Source organism: Carcharodon carcharias, chromosome 14, assembly GCF_017639515.1.
Source record: "Carcharodon carcharias isolate sCarCar2 chromosome 14, sCarCar2.pri, whole genome shotgun sequence".
In the NCBI taxonomy this organism is placed as follows: domain Eukaryota; kingdom Metazoa; phylum Chordata; class Chondrichthyes; order Lamniformes; family Lamnidae; genus Carcharodon; species Carcharodon carcharias.
The window spans coordinates 74386268-74413348 of record NC_054480.1 but is presented as its reverse complement, the minus strand read 5'-3'; the positions used below and the strand labels follow the sequence as shown (position 1 = coordinate 74413348).

The 27081-nt window shown below is 46.1% G+C and overlaps 1 protein-coding gene across 1 annotated transcript in view; it reads left to right on the top strand.

Annotated features, from left to right (window-relative positions):
- Nucleotides 1-27081, top strand: part of si:dkey-11f4.7 (piezo-type mechanosensitive ion channel component 2) — a 327077-nt gene that overhangs the window by 184705 nt on the left and 115291 nt on the right. The window contains exons 21-27 of the mRNA XM_041205475.1: nucleotides 7609-7813; nucleotides 8913-9011; nucleotides 11665-11830; nucleotides 13948-14191; nucleotides 16834-16930; nucleotides 19265-19433; nucleotides 23327-23416. Of these exons, the coding sequence (XP_041061409.1) occupies nucleotides 7609-7813; nucleotides 8913-9011; nucleotides 11665-11830; nucleotides 13948-14191; nucleotides 16834-16930; nucleotides 19265-19433; nucleotides 23327-23416 (1070 nt within the window). The remainder of the gene's footprint in view (nucleotides 1-7608; nucleotides 7814-8912; nucleotides 9012-11664; nucleotides 11831-13947; nucleotides 14192-16833; nucleotides 16931-19264; nucleotides 19434-23326; nucleotides 23417-27081) is intronic.

The following is a 27081-nucleotide window of genomic DNA, read 5'->3' as shown; positions in this document are numbered from 1 at the left end:
TCTCACAGCGTCACCTTCTCTCACATTCACCTTCTCACAGCGTCACCTTCTCTCTCACTGTCACCTTCTCACACATTCACCTTCTCACAGCGTCACCTTCTCACAGCGTCAAGTTCTCACAGCCTCACCTTCTCACAGCGTCACCTCACAGCGTCACCTTCTCACAGCGTCACCTGCTCACAGCGTCACCTTCTCACCGTCACCTTCTCACAGCGTCACCTTCTCACACATTCACCTTCTCACAGCGTCACCTTCTCACAGCGTCACCTTCTCTCACCGTCACCTTCTCACAGCGTCACCTTTCCACAGCGTCACCTTCTCACAGCGTCACCTTCTCACACCGTCACCTTCTCACAGCATCACCTTCTCACAGCGTCACCTTCTCACAGCGTCATCTTCTCACAGCGTCACCTTCTCACAGCGTCACTTTCTCACAGCGTCATCTTCTCACACCGTCACCTTCTCACAGCGTCATCTTCTCACAGCGTCACCTTCTCACAGCGTCATCTTCTCACAGCGTCACCTTCTCACAGCGTCGCCTTCTCTCTCACTGTCACCTTCTCTAACAGCGTCACCTTCTCTCAGCGTCACCTTCTCTCTCACTGTCGCCTTCTCCCTCACTGTCACCTTCTCACACATTCACCTTCTCTCAGCGTCACCTTCTCACAGCGTCAAGTTCTCACAGCCTCACCTTCTCACAGCGTCACCTCCTCACAGCATCACCTCCTCACAGCGTCACCCTCTCACAGCGTCACCTTCTCACAGCGTCACCTTCTCACAGCGTCACCTTCTCTCACCGTCACCTTCTCACAGCATCACCTTCTCACAGCGTCACCTTCTCACAGCGTCACCTTCTCACACATTCACGTTCTCACAGCGTCACGTTCTTACAGCGTCACCTTCTCACAGCGTCACCTTCTCTCACCGTCACCTTCTCACAGCGTCACCTTCTCACAGCGTCACCTTCTCAAAGCGTCACCTTCTCACATCGTCACCTTCTCACACCGTCACCTTCTCACCGTCACCTTCTCACAGCGTCACCTTCTCACAGCGTCACCTTCTCTCTCACTGTCACCTTCTCTAACAGCGTCACCTTCTCACAGCGTCACCTTCTCTCACATTCACCTTCTCACAGCGTCACCTTCTCTCTCACTGTCACCTTCTCACACATTCACCTTCTCACAGCGTCACCTTCTCACAGTGTCAAGTTCTCACAGCCTCACCTTCTCACAGCGTCACCTCACAGCGTCACCTTCTCACAGCGTCACCTGCTCACAGCGTCACCTTCTCACACCGTCACCTTCTCACAGCGTCACCTTCTCACACCGTCACCTTCTCACAGCGTCACCTTCTCACACATTCACCTTCTCACAGCGTCACCTTCTCACACATTCACCTTCTCACAGTGTCACCTACTCACAGCGTCACCTTCTCACACATTCACCTTCTCACAGCGTCACCTTCTCACAGCGTCACCTTCTCACAGCGTCACCTTCTCTCAGCGTCGCCTTCTCACAGCGTCACCTTCTCGCACCGTCACCTTCTCACAGCGTCACCTTCTCTCAGCGTTGCCTTCTCTCTCACTGTCACCTTCTCTAACAGCGTCACCTTCTCTCAGCGTCACCTTCTCTCTCACTATCGCCTTCTCTCTCACTGTCACCTTCTCACACATTCACCTTCTCTCAGCGTCACCTTCTCACAGCGTCAAGTTCTCACAGCGTCCCTTCTCACAGCGTCAGCTTCTCACAGCGTCACCTTCTCACAGCGTCACCTTCTCACACCGTCACCTTCCCACAGCGTCACCTTCCCACAGCGTCACCTTCTCACACCGTCACCTCCTCACAGCGTCACCTCCTCACAGCGTCACCTTCTCACAGCGTCACCTCCTCACAGCGTCACCTTCTCACAGCGTCACCTTCTCACCGTCACCCTCTCACAGCGTCACCTTCTCACAGCGTCACCTTCTCACCGTCACCTTCTCACAGCGTCACCTTCTCTCTCACCGTCACCTTCTCACCGTCACCTTCTCACACCGTCATCTTCTCACAGCGTCACCTTCTCTCACCGTCATCTTCTCACAGCGTCACCTTCTCACAGCGTCACCCTCTCACACCGTCACCTTCTCACAGCATCACCTTCTCACAGCGTCACCTTCTCACACCGTCACCTTCCCACAGCGTCACCTTCTCACAGCGTCACCTTCTCACAGCGTCAACTTCTCACACCGTCACCTTCTCACAGCGTCACCTTCTCACAGCGTCACCTTCTCTCACCGTCACCTTCTCACAGCGTCACCTTCTCACACCGTCACCTTCTCACAGCGTCACCTTCTCTCTCACTGTCACCTTCTCTAACAGCATCACCTTCTCACAGCGTCACCTTCTCTCACATTCACCTTCTCACAGCGTCACCTCTCTCACTGTCACCTTCTCACACATTCACCTTCTCACAGCGTCACCTTCTCACAGTGTCAAGTTCTCACAGCCTCACCTTCTCACAGCGTCACCTCACAGCGTCACCTGCTCACAGCGTCACCTTCTCACACCGTCACCTTCTCACAGCGTCACCTTCTCACACCGTCACCTTCTCACAGCGTCACCTTCTCACACATTCACCTTCTCACAGCGTCACCTCACACATTCACCTTCTCACAGCGTCATCTTCTCACAGCGTCACCTTCTCACAGCGTCACCTACTCACACCGTCACCTTCTCACAGCGTCACCTTCTCTCACTGTCACCTTCTCACACCGTCACCTTCTCACAGCGTCACCTTCTCACAGCGTCAAGTTCTCACAGCGTCCCTTCTCACAGCGTCACCTTCTCACAGCGTCACCTTCTCACACATTCACCTTCTCACAGCGTCGCCTTCTCACAGCGTCACCTTCTCACACCGTCACCTTCTCACAGCGTCACCTTCTCTCACCGTCACCTTCTCACAGCGTCACCTTCTCTCACCGTCACCTTCTCACAGCGCCACCTTCTCTCAGCGTCGCCTTCTCACAGCGTCACCTTCTCACACCGTCACCTTCTCACAGCGTCACCTTCTCTCACCGTCACCTTCTCACAGCGTCACCTTCTCACACCGTCACCTTCTCACAGCGTCACCTTCTCACAGCGTCACCTTCTCACAGCGTCACCTTCTCACAGCGTCACCTTCTCACACCGTCACCTTCTCACAGCGTCACCTTCTCACAGCGTCACCTTCTCACACCGTCACCTTCTCACAGCGTCACCTTCTCACAGCGTCACCTTCTCTCACACCGTCACCTTCTCACAGCGTCACCTTCTCACAGCGTCACCTTCTCACAGCGTCACCTTCTCACAGCGTCACTTCTCTCACACTGTCACCTTCTCACAGCGTTCACCTTCTCACAGCGTCACCTTTCTCACAGCTGTCACCTTCTCACAGCGTCACCTTCTCACAGCGTCACCTTCTCACACGTCACCTTCCTCACAGCGTCACCTTCTCACAGCGTCACCTTCTCACAGCGTCACCTTCTCACAGGTCACCTTCTCACAGCGTCACCTTCTCACCGTCACCCTCTCACAGCGTCACCTTCTCACAGCGTCACCTTCTCACCGTCACCTTCTCACAGCGTCACCTTCTCTCTCACCGTCACCTTCTCACACCGTCATCTTCTCACAGCGTCACCTTCTCTCACCGTCATCTTCTCACAGCGTCACCTTCTCACAGCGTCACCCTCTCACACCGTCACCTTCTCACAGCATCACCTTCTCACACCGTCACCTTCTCACACCGTCACCTTCTCACAGCGTCACCTTCTCTCACCGTCACCTTCTCACAGCGTCACCTTCTCACACATTCACGTTCTCACAGCGTCACCTTCTCACAGCGTCACCTTCTCTCACCGTCTCCTTCTCACAGCGTCACCTTCTCACAGCGTCAACTTCTCACACATTCACGTTCTCACAGCGTCACCTTCTCACAGCGTCACCTTCTCTCACCGTCACCTTCTCTCACCGTCACCTTCTCACAGCGTCACCTTCTCACAGCGTCACCTTCTCACAGCGTCACCTTCTCACAGCCTCACCTTCTCACAGCCTCACCTTCTCACAGCGTCACCTTCTCACTGTCACCTTCTCACAGCGTCACCTTCTCACACATTCACCTTCTCACACCGTCACCTTCTCACAGCGTCACGTTCTCACAGCGTCACCTTCTCTCTCACTGTCACCTTCTCTAACAGCGTCACCTTCTCACAGCGTCACCTTCTCTCTCACTGTCACCTTCTCACACATTCACCTTCCCACAGCGTCACCTTCTCACAGCGTCAAGTTCTCACAGCCTCACCTTCTCACAGCGTCACCTCACAGCGTCACCTTCTCACAGCGTCACCTGCTCACAGCGTCACCTTCTCACCGTCACCTTCTCACAGCGTCACCTTCTCACACCGTCACCTTCTCACAGCGTCACCTTCTCTCAGCGTCGCCTTCTCTCTCACTGTCACCTTCTCTAACAGCGTCACCTTCTCTCAGCGTCACCTTCTCTCTCACTGTCGCCTTCTCTCTCACTGTCACCTCCTCACACATTCACCTTCTCTCAGCGTCACCTTCTCACAGCGTCAAGTTCTCACAGCCTCACCTTCTCACAGCGTCACCTTCTCACAGCGTCACCTTCTCACACCGTCACCTCCTCACAGCGTCACCTCCTCACAGCGTCACCTTCTCACAGCGTCACCTTCTCTCACCGTCACCTTCTCACAGCGTCACCTTCTCACAGCGTCACCTCCTCACAGCGTCACCTCCTCACAGCGTCACCTTCTCACAGCGTCACCTTCTCTCACCGTCACCTTCTCACAGCGTCACCTTCTCTCACCGTCACCTTCTCACAGCGTCACCTTCTCACAGCGTCACCTTCTCTCACCGTCACCTTCTCACAGCGTCACCTTCTCACAGCGTCACCTTCTCACAACGTCACCTTCTCACAGCGTCACCTTCTCACAACGTCACCTTCTCACAGTGTCACCTTCTCACAGCGTCACCTTCTCACAGTGTCACCTTCTCACAGCGTCACCTTCTCACACCGTCACCTTCTCACAACGTCACCTTCTCTCACCGTCACCTTCTCACAGCGTCACCTTCTCACAGCGTCACCTTCTCTCACCGTCACCTTCTCACAGCGTAACCTTCTCACAGCGTCACCTTCTCACAGCGTCACCTTCTCACAGTGTCACCTTCTCACACATTCACCTTCTCACAGCGTCACCTTCTCACAACGTCACCTTCTCACAGCGTCACCTTCTCACACATTCACCTTCTCACAGCGTCAACTTCTCACAGCATCACCTTCTCTCACCGTCACCTTCTCACAGCGTCAACTTCTCACACATTCACGTTCTCACAGCGTCTCCTTCTCACAGCGTCACCTTCTCTCTCACTGTCAACTTCTCTCACCGTCACCTTCTCACAGCGTCACCTTCTCTCACCGTCTTCTTCTCACAGCGTCACCTTCTCACAGCAACATCTATGTGTATTCATCAGCTCTTCCTGGATAACACTGTTTTATGGGATAGGCGTTCCAGGAATTACAGGATACTTGCAGCTGCTGCTCTGTGGACACTCTTCAGCTTGATTGTTGCTGTAGAATGCAGTCGAAGCAGCTCAACTTAGATGGGTTGGGAAGTGTGGGGAAGGCGGTGGGCTGAAAGCTGGAGGTGGAGCCAGTTAACGCGAAGATTGAGGTTACATTCCATTTCCAGATAGAGAGAGCCATAGTGTGGTAGTGGGCAGGTAAAGGAACATTTTAGCCGCTGGTCTTGTCGGTGGCTTTTCACACCATATCATCTGCTTCCCACCTCATTAATTATGCAGCCACAGGAAACATGCTGTCTCGCTGGCAGGTAGCCTCTGAATTCCCCGCCACACTGTTACCTCACCGTTTCATCACTCCGGTTGCCATGTCTAAATTGCAACCACACACAGTTCTCAATGCTTGCAGCTCAGGACTGCTCCAGTGAAGACATGTCCCTGAAAGCCAAGATGAGGCCGTGACCATCACTGGTATGCCTTTTGGAGGCCCATCGTGATGTCCTCTACCCCCCGCTCTGACCTCAGGAGGTCCAGCAATCTCACCCCTCCAGTTTGGTAGGTGGTAGCAGTGGTGGTCAGTGCCAATGCTGGCCATCCAGTGCAGAAAGAGAGTGAATGATCTTATCTGTGCCGCCAGAGTAAGGCAACTGTCTCGTCACTCTCAACCCTCACACTCACAAGGTCATCACGCATTCACTGGCATCTCATTCACTTCCAGCTCATAGGACATCACCACTCACTCTCTCACACACGCCCTCAATCTCTATCTGGCCTCATCTCTTCTGGAAACTGCCTCCTCAGCTCTCACCCTCTTGAAGCCACTTACACAGATCAATATGTGCCCCCAACACACCCTGGGGTACCCCCCTTCCCCAGTAATACCCTAGCCCTGCAGCCTCTTCCCTTGCCTGAGGCCACTTCTTCCCCTTCCCCAAACAAGCCCTAGCCCTGCAGCCATTGAAAATCCACTCCCGCTTTATGGCTGGTCTGGTAGGTAGAGACCTGCCCATGAGCACCACTAAAAAATGATGTGGTGCTGCCTGTGAAGCCTGGCACTGATGACTGCGGGTGCTGCCTGAAACAAGGTAGGCAAACAAACCTTGATGCCCCAAGCAATGTGCAGCCCGCCAGGTGCATGTCGCTCAAGTACTGTTGTGAAACACGTTGGTGTGCAATCACGCCGATGTGCCCAGAAGATCCAGCGTCGGGGGATGATTCTGGCATGCAAGTAATATAATTATGTGCAAATATATTAAAATGGCTTTCCCAACGTCCGGCGGTGGGAAGTGCAGCCCACCATTGACAGTGGAGCGGATGATCGTAAGCTGGTTTCACGACGTTGTGAAACCGATTTTTGGCCTTCCCACTATATTATCCTCTCACACCAGCCATGATGCCTGACAGCAATGGGGACAAAAAAGTTCATAGAGTCATTTAAGGCACAGAAAGAGGCCATTCAGCCCAGTTAGAGCTTTTGCAGCAACAATAACAGAAAATGCTGGAAAAACCCAACAGGTCTGGCAGCACCTGTGGAGAGAGAAACAGAGTTAACGATTCAAGTCCGCATGACCCTTCTTCAGACCCTCGGAAGGAGGGTCATACGGACTTGAAACATTAACTTTGTTTCTCTCTCCACAGATGCTGCTAAACCAGCTGAGTTTTTCCAGCATTTTTTGCTTTTGCTTCAGATTTCCAGCACCCACAGTGTTTTGCTTTTATCTAAGAGCTTTTACAGTTTGTTATATGAATCAATTTTGGCATGAAGCCCTTACTGAAGTGGGTTTGGTCTAAAAAACACTATGAATTAGTGAACATCTCCAGACTTGGAGTCCAATGGAACCTCCACTTGATGATACGAGCAGGTTAAAATTATTGAGCACTGCATTAGAACCCAGACACTGGTTTGGAATGAAGCTTTTTGAATTGTCACTAGGGAATCTATGTTTATGAGAGTAATAATGCAGGATGTTACAGGTCAATGCAAAACATAATTCCAACGTGAAGACTGGTGTGCAAAAGGCATCAGCACATTAACCAATTGTTCCTTACTTCTCAGGTCTGTTTCATGACAGCCATCAACCTTATTGGACAGCGCATGGATTTGTACTCTGCAATTCACGCCTTGTGGTTGACAGCTGTTCTCTGCCGGTGCCGAAGAAAGGCCATCGCTGAAATATGGCCCAAATACTGCTGCTTCATCACCTGCATCATTCCCTTCCAGTATTTGCTGTGTCTCGGGATCCCTCCATCTCTCTGCAAAGGTGCATCCTCAAACCACTGGAATAATGCTCCAACCTACTGTAAATTAATCAATCATTTTCCCTCCAATCACTGTGTGTAGTGAGATTAGAAAGACACTGTAAAAGCATGCAGTGCCAACACTCACTGTTGTGTATCCTGTTCACATTTACACTTGTGTTTAACTCCATGGAGCCAGAGGCCACACCTGTTATGCTGAGGTGCACTGGCATTATTGGATGTGGAGGCCTAGGGTTGCCAACCTCCAGGATTGGCCTGAAGTCTCTAGGAATTGAAGATCAATCTCCAGGACACTGTTATGCAGCCCTAGAGAGATATCATCAGGACATGCTCTGGATTTCTTTGTCATTTTTTTTTGAATATTTCTCTTTACCAGATGTAAAAATATTGAAAATGGGGGTACAAAGGCTGTTTGGCTGATCGTCAAGCGTTATCCAATTGGGTAATGAGTCTTTTTGCCTTCCAATTGGTGTAGGAAGGCAGTGCATTACAAAGATGAGTGTGTTGGCTGACTATTAGCTGGACTGTGGGGGCAAGTCATGTGATACAACCTCCAGGAATACTTTTAATCACAGTAGCAACCCTATGGAGGTCTGATGCCCATAGTGCACCGAAATGCACTGTCTTCCCCCACTGTGCAGCCCTGTGGTGGTGCCAACAATCTAACTGTGCTAGGGCTCCAGATGCATTCAGATATGGCCCAGGCCCTATAATGCAGCTGCACTGCCTGAATAACCCTCAAGTTACAAGATATCTAGTAATAGTAGGACTCTGTTCTTACAATAGGGCCACTACCAATCTACCTTCTTTTCCCCTTGGTCCTAAAGTGTTTGCTTCTACCCCTTCTGCCTTTCATTTTTTTAGACATCAGCTACTGATGCCAAAATTCCTTGGTGCCCTGTCAGCACATCTCATGCAATGTGCTGGGAACAACACTTTAATACTCTATTATATTGAGCTGACCTCTCACTTATTCACGTGTGATAGTTCCAGCGTTGTATCATCAGGTGTCTGTTATCAACTCCAGTCTCACAATAATCAATGTTCTGCTTTGGCAAACAGTCCAGGAGTGAATTTTTTCCCTCATGATATCTTTTATAGATTATCCCTGGAGGTCCAGCCTCGGACTGAGCTCCAATCTCATTAAGTGGCTTTATCTGCCAGATTTCATAAAAAGACCCAATCCAATGTTCCTGATGTGTAAGTAATCAATTCATCACAGAGTCCAATGTAATCAACTAGCAAGCTATTCTTTCATTTTGGCCCAAGCATGTTTGGTATTTGTAACTCCGACAAGATGAGAAATTCATATTCTAAAATAGATTCAGAAATGACTTTGATAGATTCCATTATGATTCGAATCTATCATATTAGGGTTTGTATTCAAACTCAAATAGAGATTCAAACTCAGATATGGGAATAGGTTCCAATGTACTTGAGATTTGGGTTTAAATTTTAGTTGGGATCAACTTCCAGTTGGGATTTGTTTGGATTCTGGTTGGGATTCAGGCTTAGCTTGCATTCCAATTGGAAATTGGGCTCCAATTTCATCGGGTTTTGAGTTTGGGTTTTGTCTGGTTAAGGTTTAAAATATTTGGAGTTAGGGTTCACATTCAGGTTGAGGTTTGGGTTCAGATTTGGTTGGGATTTCTATGATGAGTAGATTGGGACATTCTTCAATGTTAAACATTAATTTAGTTCCATTTGCAAATTAACTAATATTAAAATAACCATGATCTAGTGGGAATCCTGAAACCTAGAGAAATCACTTATCTCTCACTGACTATGATGTATGAAACTTTTGTTTGTTGAGAATAATGCAGAATATTGATCATTCTAAGGGTAAATGTAGTGATCCAGAAATGGAGTCAGACACAGGGAGGAATGTATTGGGAAATCAGAGACCTGCTCAAAGTTTTTTTTAGAAGGGAGATAGTCCACTATTACTCAACACTGGCTTGTCAGGGTCTACGTTTGTCACGCAGAGCACTCAGTATGGCGCTGAAGTATGGCTCAGTGGTAGCACTCTCACCTTTGTTGTGAGGTACTGAGGGACTGCTGCACACTCAGAAATGACATCTTTCAGATGAGATGTTAAGCCAAGACCCTGTCTGCCCTCTCAGGTTGATGTAAAAGATCCCACAGCACTATTTTAAAGAACAGTTAGGGGTTATGCCCGGAGTCCTGGCTAATATTTAGCCCTCAATCAACATCACTAAAAAAGATGACCTGGTCCCTGTCAGATTACTGTTTGTGGGAACTTGCTATGCACAAATTGACTGCTGGGTTTCCTACATTAACACTAAGTACAGCCACCCCTTGTTTAGCATTCCCAACGTGTCTCTAAAAATTGATGTGCTAAACAAAAATCATTTTCCCATAAGAAAACACCCATCAAGAGTGTGTTATGTTCCTGACGTGTAATTTTTTTGTTAGAAACATATAGGCTGCCTTAAACCCAACTGGCTCAAGAATTCTCTTTCTCATTGTAACTCCTACAAAATGACTACTTTTTCTACTTACTTCCCGGCGAGAGGGGCAGCAAGAGGAAGGGAGCGAGGAGAGTAAAACAGCGAGTGGGAGGGAGTGTGGGGGTTTGGAAGAGGGAAGGAACGAGCGGGAGGGAGGGAGTTGTGAGAGCGAAGGAGTGAGTTGGATGGAGCGAGGAGGTTGGGAGAGGGAAGGAGTGAGCGGCAGGGAGCAAGAGGGTTGAGAGATGGAAGGAGCAAGGGGCAGGGGGCAAAGGGGGTAGAGAGAGGGTAGGAGGGAGCAAGGGGCTTGGGAGAGGGAAGGAGCAAGCAAGGGTGTTGGGAGAGGGAAGCAGCAAGCAGGAGAGAGTGACGGGGTCAGGAGAGGGAAGGAATCATATGGAGGGAGCGAGGGGGTAGAGAGAGGGAAGGAGTGAGCGGGAGGTAGCAAGGGGATAGAGAGAAGGAAGGAGCGACTGTGTTGGGAGAGGGGGGCAGTGAGTGGGAGGGAGAGAGAAGGAATGAGTGGGAGCAAGCAAGAGGGAGGGAGTGAGGGGAAGGGAGAGGGAAGGAGCAAGGTGGAGGGAACGAGGGTGTCGGGAGAGAGAAGCAGCAAGCAGGAGGTAGTGAGGGGGAGGGATCGAGGGGTTAGAGAGAGGGGAAGGGGAGGGAGAGGAAAGGAGCGAGCGGGAGGGAGCGATGGGGAGAGGAAAGGAGAGAGGGGGAGGGAGAGGAAAGGAGGGAACTAGGGGGAGGGGGAGGGAAGCTGCGAGTAAGAGGGAGCGAGAGAAAGGGAAGGAGCGAGCGGGAGGGAGAGGAAAGGAGTGAGCGGGAGGGAACGAGAGGGAGGGAGAGGAAAGGAGTGAGCAAGAGAGAGCAAGGGAGAGGGAGCGAGGGGTAGGAATCGAGGGAGAGGGAAGGAGCAAGGGGGTGGGAGCGAGGGGAGGGAGAGGGAAGGAGCGAGTGGGAGGGAGTGAGGGGGAGGGTGTGAGGGGAGAGGGGGAAGGTGTGAGGGGAGAGGGAAGCAGCGAGGGGTTCAGGAGAGGTGGAGAGAAAAGCGTGCAGTTACAACATGGTTCTTGTATGTGCAGTAACTGCACTAAAATAAGAACACACTATTAGCACATGCTTTAAATGGGGGATACATGTATACTTTAAAAGTAATTAATTGGCCATAAATCACTTTGCTACATCGCAAAAGTTGCTATATAACTGCATGTTTTCTTGACCTTAAATATCTGACAAATTGTCTAAGTTGCTACCTCCAAGGATGAAGCTCAGTCACTTATTATTCAGTTCCTGTGTAATTATTGTGTTGAGACTAATAGCATTGTTCCCTTGACAAGTATACCTTTGAGGTTTTTCTCTCTGCTTGACTTTGTTAGATGACTTTGCGCTGCTGCTGTATGCATCGATGCAGTGGCAAGTGTTTGAAGATGAGAACACAGCAGCAATACGGATGATTGCAGGTGACAATGTTGAAATCAGCCGCTGCCTAGACACAGCTACTGTTAGTCAGTATATTCCTGTGGCCAACTTCCTTCACTGCAGGTAAACTGTTCCACCAATACCTTTGAAGCTTCAATTAGTTATTTCAGGTGAACTGGAGAATAAGGATGAGCAAAAAGCCTGTGATTATCAGTAGGAAAATAGGTACTTCTGTGTAAAACCCAGACTATCAGGAGAAATTAAATTAACTGAACCTATAAACATATATCTGACACATCAAACATAATGGAAGGAGCTACACAGAAATTTAGTAGGAGGCCGGACTTCACCCTGGACTGGGCACAGTACAGGGCCAAAAACATCCCACCCTCTGGATAGACAGTACAGGGCAGACCTTACCCCAGACTGGGCACAGTACAGGGTCAAACACACTCCAGCCCCAGAACTGGGCAAAGTACAGGGCAGAGACTGTCCTACCCCCCCCCCCCCCCCCCCCCCCCCCCTACATAGACACAGTACAGGGCCAAACACACCACTCCCTCTAGATAGACACAGTACAGGGCAGACACCATCCCGACTTGGCACAGTACAGAGCCAAATACACCCCACCGCCTAGACTGGACACAGTACAGGGCCAAATACACTCCATCCATAGGATAGACAGAGTACAGGGCAGACACTAGCCCATACTGGGCTCAGTACAGGGTAAGATCCCACCTCGGGTTGGGAACATTACAGGGCCAGACATATCTCTCTCCCAGGTTTAGTATTCTCATTTCTTTTGGGATAACACACGATCCAACAAACCCTGAGATATAAGGTCACTCAGAACATCTCGACCGTGAATGGAATTCTACATTTTGTGCAGAGGGCAGCATTTTATTGGGAACAATTATCAAGAATCTTCGACTCATGGAGGACACATTTGGGTGACAAACCTGTTACAGACAGGAAGGGGATTCATTTAAACAGCCCTGATTTCTCCTCTCGCCACCCGTCCGTAAGTAGAAAGGTGTTTGTGATTTCTGATTTCCCCCTTTGAGTGGTGGTGTGTTTTTCCCAACCCTCTATTAATAACCCCACAGTAAACTCAAGATAAAGTAAAATAAGCAGGTTAGTTTATTTTGCACACACTCAAAACGCGGGAAGAGGTTTCGCAACATTTCCCTCCCCCTCCCTTTTTTGCACTCAGACAATAAAATAGGGATAAGGGAAAAAAAACGGGTACAGGGCAAAACTACAATAAGAAAATAAGAGTTATGGTTTCATATGAGTCCAGAGTCCAGAATTAAAGGTCCAGTGGTCAGAGGTTAGAAGGTAAGGTAAGGTTAGGTAAACTGTTGCAGGGTGATCCGACTTTCCAGAAGCAAGGACTTCCACAATGGAGAAGGCATGTAGAGATGAATTAGTCTTGAAGGCACAGATACACAAGTTCCAAGGTTCCAGTAGGTCACAGTGTAGAGGAGGGTCAGGCATTTCACCTGGACAGAGCTGTTTCTGCTGCTACCTGTTAATTGATAAAATGGTAGACAGAAGTAGGCTGCTTGCCTGGAGTCCTACTTCTCTTCTGAGGTCAAACAGGGACTGAAAATAAAATTCAAGAGCTGTATAATTGAAGAAGTTCAAACAGATAGCATCTCGGTCATGTGACAAGGGTGGTTTTGGCTCAATCAAGTAACGGTGAGGCCATTAGCACAACATTGGAGATTAGGAGTCACAAATAGCTCTACCTTTGTCCCTAGCTGGCTGGTGCAGACTTAGCTTCTACGAATCCTTTTGTGTTGGCTTGGCTGGAACGTTTATACAAGTCACATTCTAGGATGATGAGGTAGCCTTTATCCATTGGAACAGCTTAGAATCTTCCAGAAACAAGCATGTGATCACCTGCAGCCATTTTTATCAGCCTAGCAATTGTCCATTTTGAAAAATAAAAGAAATATTTTATAACGTAGCCAGACGTAGATACAAATTTAAATTTTTCTTCCTGTCCTGTGGCCAGGACTCACCTGATTGTGTCAGTCTGACTGACAGTCATTGATAACAATGTAGATCTTGAGAATATTTTCCTCTCAGTGAAGATTTTCACAGGATAGCTAGCACCATGCAAAACACTAGTTGTGGATTTGTATCAGTAAGGAATTCGAGTGGCTTATATGGGTGAACTGGTGTCTGCATATTTACAGTGAGTTTAACTACCTTCTGTCGATCTGTTTTTCTAGGTCTTACTTAGACATGCTGAAAGTGGTTGTTTTCAGCTACTTGTTCTGGTTTGTGTTGTGTCTAATCTTTGTCACCGGGACCACCAGAATTAACATCTTCTGCATGGGTTACCTGGTAGCCTGTTTCTACTTCATGCTATTTGGAGGACAACTGCTCCTGAAACCTGTCAAGATCATCCTCAGGCACTGGGACTACCTGATTGGCTACACCATACTGGTGATTGTGATGAAGAATGTATTTTCAGTACGTACTGTGCACTCTATCTGATCTTACACACTGGCATAGTCCGTACCTGACCAAGAGACACTTACTATATTCAGGAGTCTACCCAACTTAGCTCAGTTGTGAGGCACTAGTCCAATTTTTTTATTCACGAGGGTGCTTGTCGTCGGCAAGAGCAGCATTTATAGAACCCATGTGATTTTCATTCCATTGATTTTGATAAAATGATGATCCTGTAGGTTCCATTAAAGGCAGCAATTCACTTCTCCAGGGGCTGAATTTAACATTGGGGATGGGTCCCCAATCCCTGGCATAAATATTGGGGTGAGCCTGTCTCTGCTTGACCAGCTTGGCCCGCAGCCCTTTAATCGGCGTCGGGCTGTTGATTGGCTTAAGGTGGGCCTTCTGGCCTCATCAGAGAGGAAGTCCTGCCTCCTAGAGCTGCTAGCCAATCAAATGGCTGGCAGCTCCCTGGTTCCAACAGCGCCACCAGAGCGGTGGCCCGAGGGAAGTGAGCTGTGTTGTAAGGTAAGTCCGGGGTCTTGCTGGGACCAGGCTGGCAGGCCCTCTGAGGGGATGGGGATGGGGGGGCGGTGCAGTGGACCAGGCAGTGGTGAGGGGAAGTGTGGTGGTTGGGGGGGGTGGGGGAGGGGGTAAATAGCTTATAGGGGCCTCCAATCGACACAGCAGGGCCAGAAAGGAGACACTCATCCGCCCGTTGTCTGACCACTAGCATGCCCGATGGGCTGGACACTTGGCAGTGGTCTCCCCTGCTGTGGGTAAAATCCCAGCGGTGGCAGCAGGAGGCCATTAATTAGCTGCTTAAGGGCCTCAGTTGGCCACAGACTGGCAATTCTCCCAAAGCCCCCTCAGCTTATTTCTGATCTGCCAAAGGTTTCGTATTACATTCTAGTGATTGCCTGCACCATAGTTTTCTATTCTAGAAGATTGGAGCTCAGACACTTTTACCTCTGGTGATTAAATGGATGTGATTTGATGATATGGTAGATTGTACATAGGCTGTAGAAGAAGTTTAAATAGATTTGCAGAGCCTCTCAGTGTAAATTGGAAATGGTGTATAGAAGGAGATAAATGGTGGGGGGAGGGACATGAGGACACAAGGTTATGCTGAAGAGATGAATTTGGAAGAGGCTGGTTGGAAGAATAAATATCAGCACGGACGAAATGGGCCAAATGGCCTGTTTCTGTGCTGGATATTCAGTGTAATTAAAATGTAAAGGGGCAGGTTAATGGAAAGCTTTTATTCCTAGGGTGAATGTAGAATCTTCTGTCACAAGTAGCGACTGTAGCATGAGATTTCAGGAGGAATTAAACAAGAATACAAATAAAACTGGTGTGGAAAGGTTGTGGCAAGGCGATAAGAATTAATTTCACCCATGAGACACTGTGAACTTTTTATGTGAAGCAATCAGATTCACATGATGGGCTGTATAATTAACCAGGAACATTTGCTAAACTAGGAAGATCTTCTTAAACAAGAATACACACTTAACCAACAATTTAGACAACCCAGGAAAAACACTTAACCAAGTATATACACTTTAACTAAGAATATACACTTCACAAACAACTTAGACAATTAGCCAAGATGATCTACGCCTCCAGAACAAGATTAACATGGAGGCCCATGGTCACCAACGCCATCTTAAAGCATGGTAGGGAGAGAGAGAGAGAACCAAGAATGCACACTTAGTTCAAACAACAATGTACATTTGACCAACAATATAAACACAACCAAGTTTCCACACATAACAACCTAAAATCAACCAAGAAGTTTCACTTGACTTAATCACCAATTTACACTGACCAACCAAATATATATATACATACACTTAACCAAGTATTTTCATTTAGGCAAAAATGTGCACTAAACTGAGAATGTGCACTTAAGCTGTAATATATACTGAAACTTCATGTAGTGTGTCCTTGAGCAGTTGTACACATTTAAACAGCAGTTGTGTGTGTGTGTGCTCCTTGATGTTGGTTCCCTCCAGTACAAGATTGAAGGAGCCTCAAGCTGACATTTGGGAAAGATGTGAAGGCATTGGAGAGAGTGCAGAAAGGATTTATAAGAATGGTTGCACGGATGAGGAACTTTAGTTACATAGATTGGAAAAGTTGGGATTGTTTTCCTTGGAGAAGGTTAAGCGATTTGATAAAGGTATTCGAAATCATGAGGGGTCTGGACAGATAAATAGATCTCACTCATGAAAGGATTGAGAATAAGAGGGCAAAGATTTACAAGTAATTGGCAAAAGAAACAAAGGTGACATGAGGAAAAACTTGTTCACACAGAGAGTGGTTCAGATCTGGAATATGCTGCCTGAGACGGTGGTGGAGGCAGGTTCAATTGAGCTATTCAAAAGGGAATTAGACTGTTATCTGAAAAGGAAGAATGTGGAAGGTTAGAGAGAGAAGGCAGGAGAATGACACTAGGTGAATTGCTCATTCGGAGAACTGGTTTAGACCTGATGGGCTGAATGGCCTCCCTCTGCACTGTAACAATTCTGCGATTCTTTGATTTACCAAAGGAAATAAGTATTGCACCTCCATTCCTGACACACTCATCAAGTGCTTGGAATGACTGTTACTATGGAAACTTTAATGACAAATTAATCAGTGTTGTAATTGCTCCCTGGCAGATTGGCTCCTGTGTCTACTTGAAGAACTTATTTGAGAGGAACTGCTGGGTGGTCCAGACATTTGGCATGGCCTGCACTATCAAGGAGTACGATCTACGTGAGTGATCACTGTTTGATCCACCACTCTGTAAAGTTAGGAGTAAAGAGATTTTTGGTGTAGAGATACAGGTTGTAAGGACTCCTCCACTGTCTCTGTTTCATCACACTGCTTGTCCAGCATCCAGTATTGGATAAGCAGAAATTTCCTTCAGATAAATACTGGAAAAACCAATGTCATTGTCTTCAGGCCCACTACAAATACCGTTCCCTAGTCACTGACTCTATCCCTTTCCTTGGCCACTCTTTGAGACTGAACCAGACTGTTCACAACCTTGGCATCCTATTGACCTCAGTTGAGCTTCTGACCTCACTCCCTCCATCAGCAAAACCACCTACTTCTATTTCCATAACATCACCTGACTCTACCTGTGCTTCAGTTCATTGGCTGCTGAAACCCTTTTGCGTGACTTTGTTAATTCTAGACTTGACTATTCCAACATTCTCCTGGCTGGCCTCCCGCCTTGTATCCTCCATAAACTTGAGGGCATCCAACCTTTGCTGATATATCATACCTTGCACAAACTTCTCTTTACCTATAACCGTTTTGTTCACTATGTTAGCTCCTGGTCCAGTAGCACCTCCATTTAAAAAACTCTCCTCATTTTCAAATCCCCTTATGGCCTCACTCCTTCCTATTTCTGTAATCTCCCCTAACCTGTTAAACATCCAAGATCTTTGCATTCCTCCAGCTCTAGCTTCTTGCGCACCTATTGCGTTCAGTTGCTCCACCAATGGCAGCCATGCCTTCAGCTCTGAACTCTGGAATTATCCCCCTAAACCTCTCCACCTCTTTACCACTGTCCTCAGCTTTAAGACACCCCTGAAGAACCTTTGACCAAGCTTTTGGTCACCAGCCCTAATATCTCTCTTAAGTGTCAGATTTTTCTTGATAGGGCTCCTGTGATATTTTATTGCTTTAAAGGCATTATATAAATGCAGATGTTGTTATCACACTCCACAATGTAGGGCTGACCGACCTTGGTTCCCAGTTCGTTACCAGGGTGCTACCAAGTAAAGTAGTTAAGGCTAACCTTGATGAATTAGTAGATAAATGCAGATTTAATGTGGTACTGACCCATATGGAACCTGGAGGTCCCAGATTGGATCCTTAGTCTATACTGAGTTAGCTAATCAACAGGGCAGCTGGAGAGCTTTGTACCATTGGCCTCAGCACCTCAGCTAAATGAGCCAAGTCGCTTTTCCTTGATCAATATCCAGCAATCTCTTTTGATAAGTTTAGTATATGGACAATGAAAAGGGCAGAACTGGATTTGACTGGAATGATCACAGACAAATAGGGTGATAAGATTCACTGGGCTTACACAGCAACAAATCCTTTGGGTACTGAAGAGCATCTGGGATCTCTGGAACTGTAACCCAACAAAAGTTGAGGCCTTCAGAAGAGGAGGGGAGAAAAGAAAAGTCACTGATGTTAACAGCTTAGCAGATGAAGGCACGAATCATTGTCAATTGAGGCATGGGTCACAGCGATTGGATTATATCCATTGTGATGGACAGATGTCTAATCAATTCTTGTTGAAGACAGCAAGATATTGATAACACTTATGGAGGTTTAAAGTACATAGATGATGTAAAACTGAATTGGTTTCTTTGCATTGCCCTGTATCTGTTGTTCTGTTTGATCCCTGGGCAGATCAAGGCATGAAGTTATAGGTGAACAGTAGAAAAGTGAATTTACTGTTATTTTTCATTGTTCTGAAGTGTTCTGTGTTCCTCAGTTGGTAAGTAGTTTAAAATTGCCTTCAATCTCCTTAGTGTAGAGAGGGAATCAATGATGGGCCATGATGCCACTCATTATTCGGTAATTCTTGTTGGAAAGTGCAAGCTTGTGTTGCTCACTTTGTTAAATAGCCTGTCAATGCTCACTGTCCAGGTGCACTCATAGAAAATGGTGGAGGGACATTGGAAGGTGGCCGATGCCTACTGAACCTCAGGTTACTAACTCTGTTTATGTTGGCCTGGAGGTGTCTCAAATGACCTCTTGCCTCCAACCAACCTGTCTCCAAACTCCCACCATTAGTTGCTTGACATGTCCATTCTCATGGTGTCCAACATTCCTACACTTATTGGAAGTCCAATAGACTCTTTTTTTTACCTGATTGGATGATTCTTGACTGTCTACTGTGTCTGGAGACTCAAGGGCAATCCTGGAGGGTTGGGAGCCCTCATTGAACCAAAGGGAGCCCCTTCAGGCCAGGAGCAGGCAAAATTGGTGGGAACAAAACTAAACCAAAATGTTGCTGGCTGCCTCTTTACTGTTGCACTCAGATTTTTAATAAAGTTTTACCAAGTTTCCATCATGTCTTTTCAGCAAAAACAGATGACCTGCATGAAGCCTGCGAGGTCCCTAATAAGCAGGCAGGCATTATTTGGGACAGCATCTGCTTTCTCTTCCTACTAGCCCAGAGGAGGGTCTTTCTGAGTTACTATTTCCTGCATGTAGTGGCAGATCTGAAGGCTTCCAAACTGCTGGCAGCAAGGTAAGAATGGATCCCTGGAACTCAAAATTCATAAAGCATGGATTCTGGGGACCCTCTTCCAAAACATGTGTCATAATGTTCTTCAGTCTTTGATTTCTCAAATGAAGTGTAAAAAAAGAATTCTACCCCATCCTTGTCACAGTCATTCTGTTGTGTATTGCACTGAGTAAGACTGATCAATGAGTAATGCTTAACTGCAGGCAGCCATTATTGAAAAACTTTATTTACACCACCCCAACAGAGAGGGCGTTTTAACAAAATCCTCAGCTATAACGATATACTACACTTAAACACAGCTTAAAAAAAACTTATGTGTTAAAGTGTAAGATGGTGCATATACATAATTTCCCAGAATACAATATGACTAAACTAACATCAACAATAACTCAATATTTCACAGGTTGGATCACAAATTTGTTTTTGCTGAAAAAGGAGAGATGCTATCGAAGCTTTTCATCTTGCACTCACCGGGACAAATTCACAAAAATACCAAATTTCAAAGGGAACAACAGCTTATACTACATGAAATAAAGGTGCCGATTGGTTGGCAAGTGGACTCTGATTGGTAGGGGCACTGCCAAGGAGAACGCACCAGGGAGCAGTTAATTCCAAGCTTTTGTTTAAATTCCAATTTAAACCAATCAGAATCGACTCACCTGGTTTGAATTGTTTGTCTATGGAATGAAAGAAAGCTTGGTTGGATCATTTCTCATTTGGAGACATGCTTCACAACTTCCCACCAACTCTTTAATATCTCCTCTATCTTTGAATACCAAAAATTGCTTCTTGCTACTGCCTTCATATTGACTATCCCTGTGTGCTTTAGATGAAGTTCCTCTAACAATCTCTCTCTAAACCTTGGTGAAATAATGACTCTTAAACCCCAGCCTTGATTCATTAGCCTTGGTTCATTTTTTTTGTGTGTGAGAATGGATTTTTTTGTAATATTTTGGAGAATATTGTGTTATTGTGTAAAAAAAGGCTGGGTGTCTGTGTGTGTGTGATTTTAATTAAGCTGGACAAGAGTTTGATAGGAATCAGGTTGTCTGGGGGTTTGGAAACATGAAAAGGCTAGCGACGTTAAGTTTGAGGCATGAATAAATAGATCTGACATTTGCATTTTTAGCTAAGTTGGGAGGTTGTTTTAATATCGAAGTGGAATCAGAGGTACCAAGGAAAATGTTTGCAAATTGCAGGAGCTATACGTAAATAGTAGTGGGGATATTATGTTTTTATTGACCCACAAGCAAAGGCAAGATGGAAACATGAAAGATCTTATATTTGGAAGAGGTGTGTGAGAACAATGGAAATGAGATGAAAGGGAAAAAAGGTATATTAGAGTTAATGTGGATAGCTGTGTAGGTAGATATGGCTGTATAGCTTTTGAGCTGGAGATGGCTGTTAAGATAGCTGGAGCTGTTTGAGCTGTTGAGAAATCTTGGGCTGCAGCAAGCAGTTTTATTCTGAAGTGAATTCCATAGCAGAGTGGAAGAGGGGAAAGGTCATGTGGTACTCCTTTATTGAAACTACAGAAGTTTGTCTTGTGTAATATTACTGGATTTTTCATATTTAAACATCTATAAGAGAGTTTTGCCTAGAAGGTGTTTACTGAAGGCTTTGACGAAGTAGATAGTTTTTGGGGGAATGTTTTGTAAGACTAACCTTAATTGTGTAACTGTAATATTGTGTGCTTAATTTTTATTTTATTTTTGTTAATAGAACTTTTACTTTTAATTTTTAAAAATCCAAAAGTGTTATTGGACCACTTACTGCTGAGATTGGTACGTCGTCTTCTAGTTATCAGAATACAAAAAAAAAGATTGTGGCCCATAAACCAAGTTTCCTTCTAGGGTTTGGTTTTGAGCAATAATTAACACCAGCTGTGGTCATAACAGTGTGAAATATTCCTGCAATTTCTCATCAGCACACGCTTTGGACCAGGCATTCATGATATAATTGGGCACTTTACTGAGCAGCGCATCCTTGTGGGTTTCTTCAGTAATTTCTCTGGCAGACACCGAAATGTCATGTGTGTTTGTAAAATAATTTACAGGTAACTCAGTGGCTAAAAAATGAATCAGTCATCATGGGAAATCTTGAAATAACATCTGCATTTGCATGATCTGTTGACTTATGATATTTAATATTGTATAGATGGCTAATTTTATCTTTGCTGAAAGACCACTTTGTGCTCTCTTAGCACTTCCTCAATGTCAGAGATCTTCTTATTGATCCTTAATGTAAATAACTCAGCCCAGTTTAATTGCATTTTCTTAAGTCAATTCCTTCTGCGCAGGAAGGCTTTGTTTTCTCCAACTACTGCTAATGGTAAGTAATAGAATAAATCATCATATTCCACCCTAACACTAAATTTACCGAACACTGGGATATTGTTATTGGAATAACTAGTCCATTTCATGCCAGTTTTGTATTTGGGAGCATGACTTAGGGACTTCTTGCACTCTCTTTCTGAGATTAAAAGGCCTGCTGCAGCTGTATCAATGATGGAAAAAGGTTGTGAATCTCTGCCTTTCGTTTCTACTGTTGGTGTTGGAATTATATCTTCAGCCCTAGCACTCTCATCTTCCATCTGCAACTTTTCTTGCTCTCTGACTGAGTATAACTCTTGATCTTTCTGCTCAATAATATCAACTTTTGTTTCCATATCTATCGTATGCACATTCAAAGATTTCCAGACTCTTGAACTAATTTTAGATCTACCATGACCTCAGCCTGGTGCATGGCTGTAACCTGGAGTTTTACCACGATCTGGAAGATTACTGTTTCCTCTCCTCCTGCATGCCATCTGGACATCCCCGGCTTTCTGACAGGCATTGACTGGAAGTGGAGCATTTAGATGCTTGGTGGCTGCTATTGCAACGATAACATCTAATCTTCTGACTCTGAGACTGTGAACATGGCTGCTTGGCCTGGTTATTGCTAAAATCTGGTGGACCTCCCTTAAATCTATAACCACCCCTTTCTGCCATTCCCATGCCTGCGATCTCATCGCAGACCTCCTTCCACATCAGCTTATTGCCTTTGCTCAAAAGCTTGGCCTGGATTTTATTGCTCTTTAGACAAATGTGTCCTAAGGTCGATTTCTAAGCTCACGCCGTACCTACAGTGACAAAAATGGTTCTTCAATTCGAGAACTGAAGATATGCTGCAACAGTCTCACCTGCAACTGCGTCCTTTCACAGAATACAACTCTCAGTGCAACCTCATTCTTAACCATGCCATAATATGAGTCCAGAATCTCATTCATTTCTGAATGCTCCGTAGTACTGACGTCTCGTGGGCAACATTAGTTAGACACCATCTCAAAAGCATCTGGCCACATCATAATGAGAAAAATGTTTACTTTCTCTCATCTCCTATTTTATTCACTTTCAGCCAAATGTGTAACCTTTGTCCGTAATTACACCTGTCCTCTTTGTTAGGGTTCAATTCCCCCATTGTCCCCAAATATGTCTACAGTGCCATTTTTCAGTTATGTACCATGCTGACTCATTGTGTGCCTGAACACAACATGTACACAAGGAACAATCTTTCAAATTGCTCAAATTTCCTCAAAATCAACTTCAGAAATTCCAAAAAGTGTTCTTCAGTCCTTAAATTCTCAAATAAAATGTAAAAAAGAATTTGATACTATCCTCATCATCATCTTCCTGTTGTGTCTTGCACTTTATAAGACTAATGCATGTTCAACTGCAAGCAGACCATTATTGAACAACTTTATATACAACTTCCCAAAAGAGAGGGCAGTTTAACAAAATGCTCAGCTATTAAAATATACTACAGAGGTATTGAGGTCATATATAAATGTAAAGCTCTGAGATAAATTATCAGACGATATATAAATGATCAATGCCAATCTTTTGTTTGCACAGAGGAGCTGAACTATTTGAAGCTAAGGTTAAAAAAGGAGTCACAGCAAGACTGGAGAAAGAAAGGATATCCATGGAGATGTTGAAGAAACAGTAAGTTGAATATATATATGATGTATGCTGAATGCACACCAAAGGGAAATGGTTAATGCAGTAAAACCCCCTAACTAAAAAATTCAACCCTGAATTCCCTCCAGAGCAAATTCGCAATGCTACCTATAATTGTCTAAAGACCAAAATAGTGATGTTACTCATGATTCCCAATGATAACTCTGCTATCTGGGAAAGGTACCCAGTGGAAGCTGTGTTGATGGAATGAAGCCAAAAAGAGGATAAGCCACTCTGGCCATTTTCCTGTATATTTTTTTATTCATTTACGGGATGTGGGCATTGCTGGCTAGGCCAGCATTTATTGCCAATCAATAATTGCCCTTGAGAAGGTGGTGGTGAGCTACCTTCTTGAACCCGCTGCAGTTCTTTGGTGTAGGTACACCCACAGTGCTGTTGGGAAGGGAGTTCCAGGATTTTGACACAGTGACAGTGAAGGAACGGCGATATATTTCCAAGTCAGGATGGTGAGTGGCTTGGAGGGGATTTTCCAGGTGGTGATGTCCCCATGTATCTGCTGCCCTTCTAGATGGTAATGGCTGTGAGTTTGGAAGGTACTGTATAAGGAGACTTGGTGAGTTTCTGCAGTGCATCTTGTAGATGGTACACACTGCTGCTACTCTTCGTCAGTACTGAAGGGAGTGAATGTTTGTGGGAGGGGTGCCAATCAAGCAAGCTGCTTTGTCCTGGATGGTGTCAAGCTTCTTGAGTGTTGGTGGAACTGCACTCATCCAGGTAAGTGAAGGGTATTCCATCACCCTTCTGCCTTGTGCTTTGTTGATGGTGGACAGGCTTTGAGGAGTCAGGAGGTAGGTTACTCATCACATGATTACTAGCCTCTGACCTGCTCTTGTAGCCACAGTATTTATATGGCTAGTCAAGTTCAGTTTCTGGTCAATGATAAACCCCCAGGATGTTCATAGTGGGGGATTCAGTGATGATAACGCCTTTGAATATTAAGGCAAGATGGTTAGATTCTCTCTTGTTGGAGATGGTCATTGCCTGGCACTTGTGTGTCATGAATGCTACTTGCCATTTATCAGCCCAAGCCTAAATGTTGTCCAGCTCTTGCTGCATTTGCACACGGACTGCTTCAGTGTCTGAGGAGTCACGAATGGTGCTGAACATTTTGCAATCATCAGCAAACATCCTCACTTCTGACCTTATGATAGAAGGAAGGTGAAGATGAAGCAGCTGAAGATGGTTGGGCCTCAGACACTACCCTGAGGAACTCCTGCAGTAATGCTCTGGAACTGAGACGATTGACCTCCAACAACCACAACCATCTTCCTTTGTGCTAGGTCTGACATCAACCAGTGGAGAGTTTTCGTCCTGATTCCCATTGACTCCAGTGTTGCTAGGGCTCCTTGATGTCACACTTGGTCAAGGGCAGTCACTCTCACCTCACCTCTGGAGTTCAGCTCTTTTGTCCATGTTTGAACCAAGGCTGTAATGAGGTCAGAAGCCGTGACCCTGGTGGAACCCAAACTGAATGCCAGTGAGCAGGTTATTGCTAAGCAATTGCCGCTTGATAGCACTGTTGATGACCCCTCTCATCACTCTACTAATGATGGAGAGTAGACTGATGGGGCGGTAATTGGCCTGGCTGGATTTGTCCTGCTTTTTGTGCACAAGACATACCTAGCCAATTTTCCATTGCCGGCTAGATGCTTGTGTTGTAGCTGTACTGGAACAGCTTGGCTAGCATAGAAACATAGAAACTAGGAGCAGGAGTAGGCCATTCGGCCCTTCGAGCCTGCTCTGCCATTCATTGTGATCATGGCTGATCATCCAACTCAATAGGCTGCTCCCGCTTTCTCCCCATACCCTTTGTTCCCTTCGCCCCAAGAGCTATAGCTAACTCCTTCTTGAAAGCATACAATGTTTTGGTCTCAACTACTTTCTGTGGTAACGAATTCCACAGGCTCACCACTGTCTGGGTGAAGAAATTTCTCTTCATCTCTGTCCTAAATGGTCTACCCCATATCTTCAGACTGTGACCCCTGGTTCTGGACTCCCCACTCACCGGGAACATCTTTCCTGCATCTACCCTGTCTAGTCCTGTTAGAATTTTATAGGTTTCTGTAAGATCCCCCCTCATTCTTCTGAACTCCAGCAAATATAATCCTTATCGACTCAAACTCTCCTCATATGTCAGTCCCGTCATCCCAGGAATCAGTCGGGTAAACCTTCACTGCACTCCCTCTATAGCAAGTACATCCTTCCTCAGATAAGGAGACCAAAACTGCACACGATATTCCAGATGTGGTCTCACCAAGGCCCTGTACAATTGCAGCAAGACAGCCCTGTTCCTGTACTTGAATCCTCTCGCTATGAAGACCAACATACCATTTGCCTTCTTTACTGCCTGCAGCACCTGCATGCTTACCTTCAGCGACTGGTGTATGAGGGCACCAGGTCTCGTTGCACATTCCCCTCTCTCAATTTATAGCCATTCAGATAATAATCTCACATTTATCCACATTATACTGCATCTGCCATGCCCACTCACTCAGCTTGTCCAAATCACATTGAAGCATCTCTGCATCCTGATCACAGCTCACCTTCCCACCCAGCTTTGTGTCATCTGCAAATCTGGAGATATTACATTTAATTTCCTGATTTAAATCATTAATATATATTGTGAATAACTGGGGTCCCAGCACCGATCCCTGCGGTACCCCACTACTTACTGCCTGCCATTCGGAAAAAGACCCGTTTATTCCTACTCTTTGTTTCCTGTCTGCCAACCAGTTTTCTATCCATCTCAATATACTACCCCCAACCCCATGCGCTTTAATTTTACACACCAATCTCTTATGTGGGACTTTGTCAAAATCCTTCTGAAAGTCCAAATAAACCACATCCACTGGCTCCCCCTCATCAACTCTACCAGTTACATCCTCGAAAAATTCCAGTAGATTTGTCAAACATTACTTGCCTTTCATAAATCCATGCTGACTCTGTCCGATTCTGCCACTGTTTTCCACGTGCTCAGCTATTAAATCTTTTATAATGGACTCTAGAATTTTCCCCGCTACTGACATCAGGCTGACTGGTCTATAATTCCCTGTATTTTCTCTGCCTCCCTTTTTAAATCATGGGGTTACATTAGCTATCCTCAAGTCTGTAGGAATTGTTCCAGAGTCTATAGAATCTCAGAAGATGACCACCAATGCATCCACTATTTCTAGGGCCACTTCCTTAAGTACTTTGGGATGTAGATTATCAGGCCCCGGGGATTTATCGGCCTTCAACCCCATCAATTTCCCCAACAACTAGGGGCACAGCAAGTTCTGGAGCACAGAACTTCAGTCTTCAGTACTATTGTCAGAATATTGTCAGGGCCCATAACCTTTGCACTATCCAGTGCCTTCAGCCATTTCTGGATATGATGCGGAGTGAATCAAATCGGTTGAAGACTGGCAGCTGTGATACTGGGAACCTCGGGAGAAGGCCGAGGTGGATCATCCACTCGGCACTTCTTGCTGAAATTTGTAGCAAATGCTTCAGCCTTATCTTTTGCACTGCTGTGTTGGGCTCCTCCATCATTGAGGATGGGGATATTTGTGGAGCCTCCCCTTCCTGTTAGTTATTCAATTGTCCATCACTATTCATGACTGGATGTGGCAGGACCCAGAACTTAGATC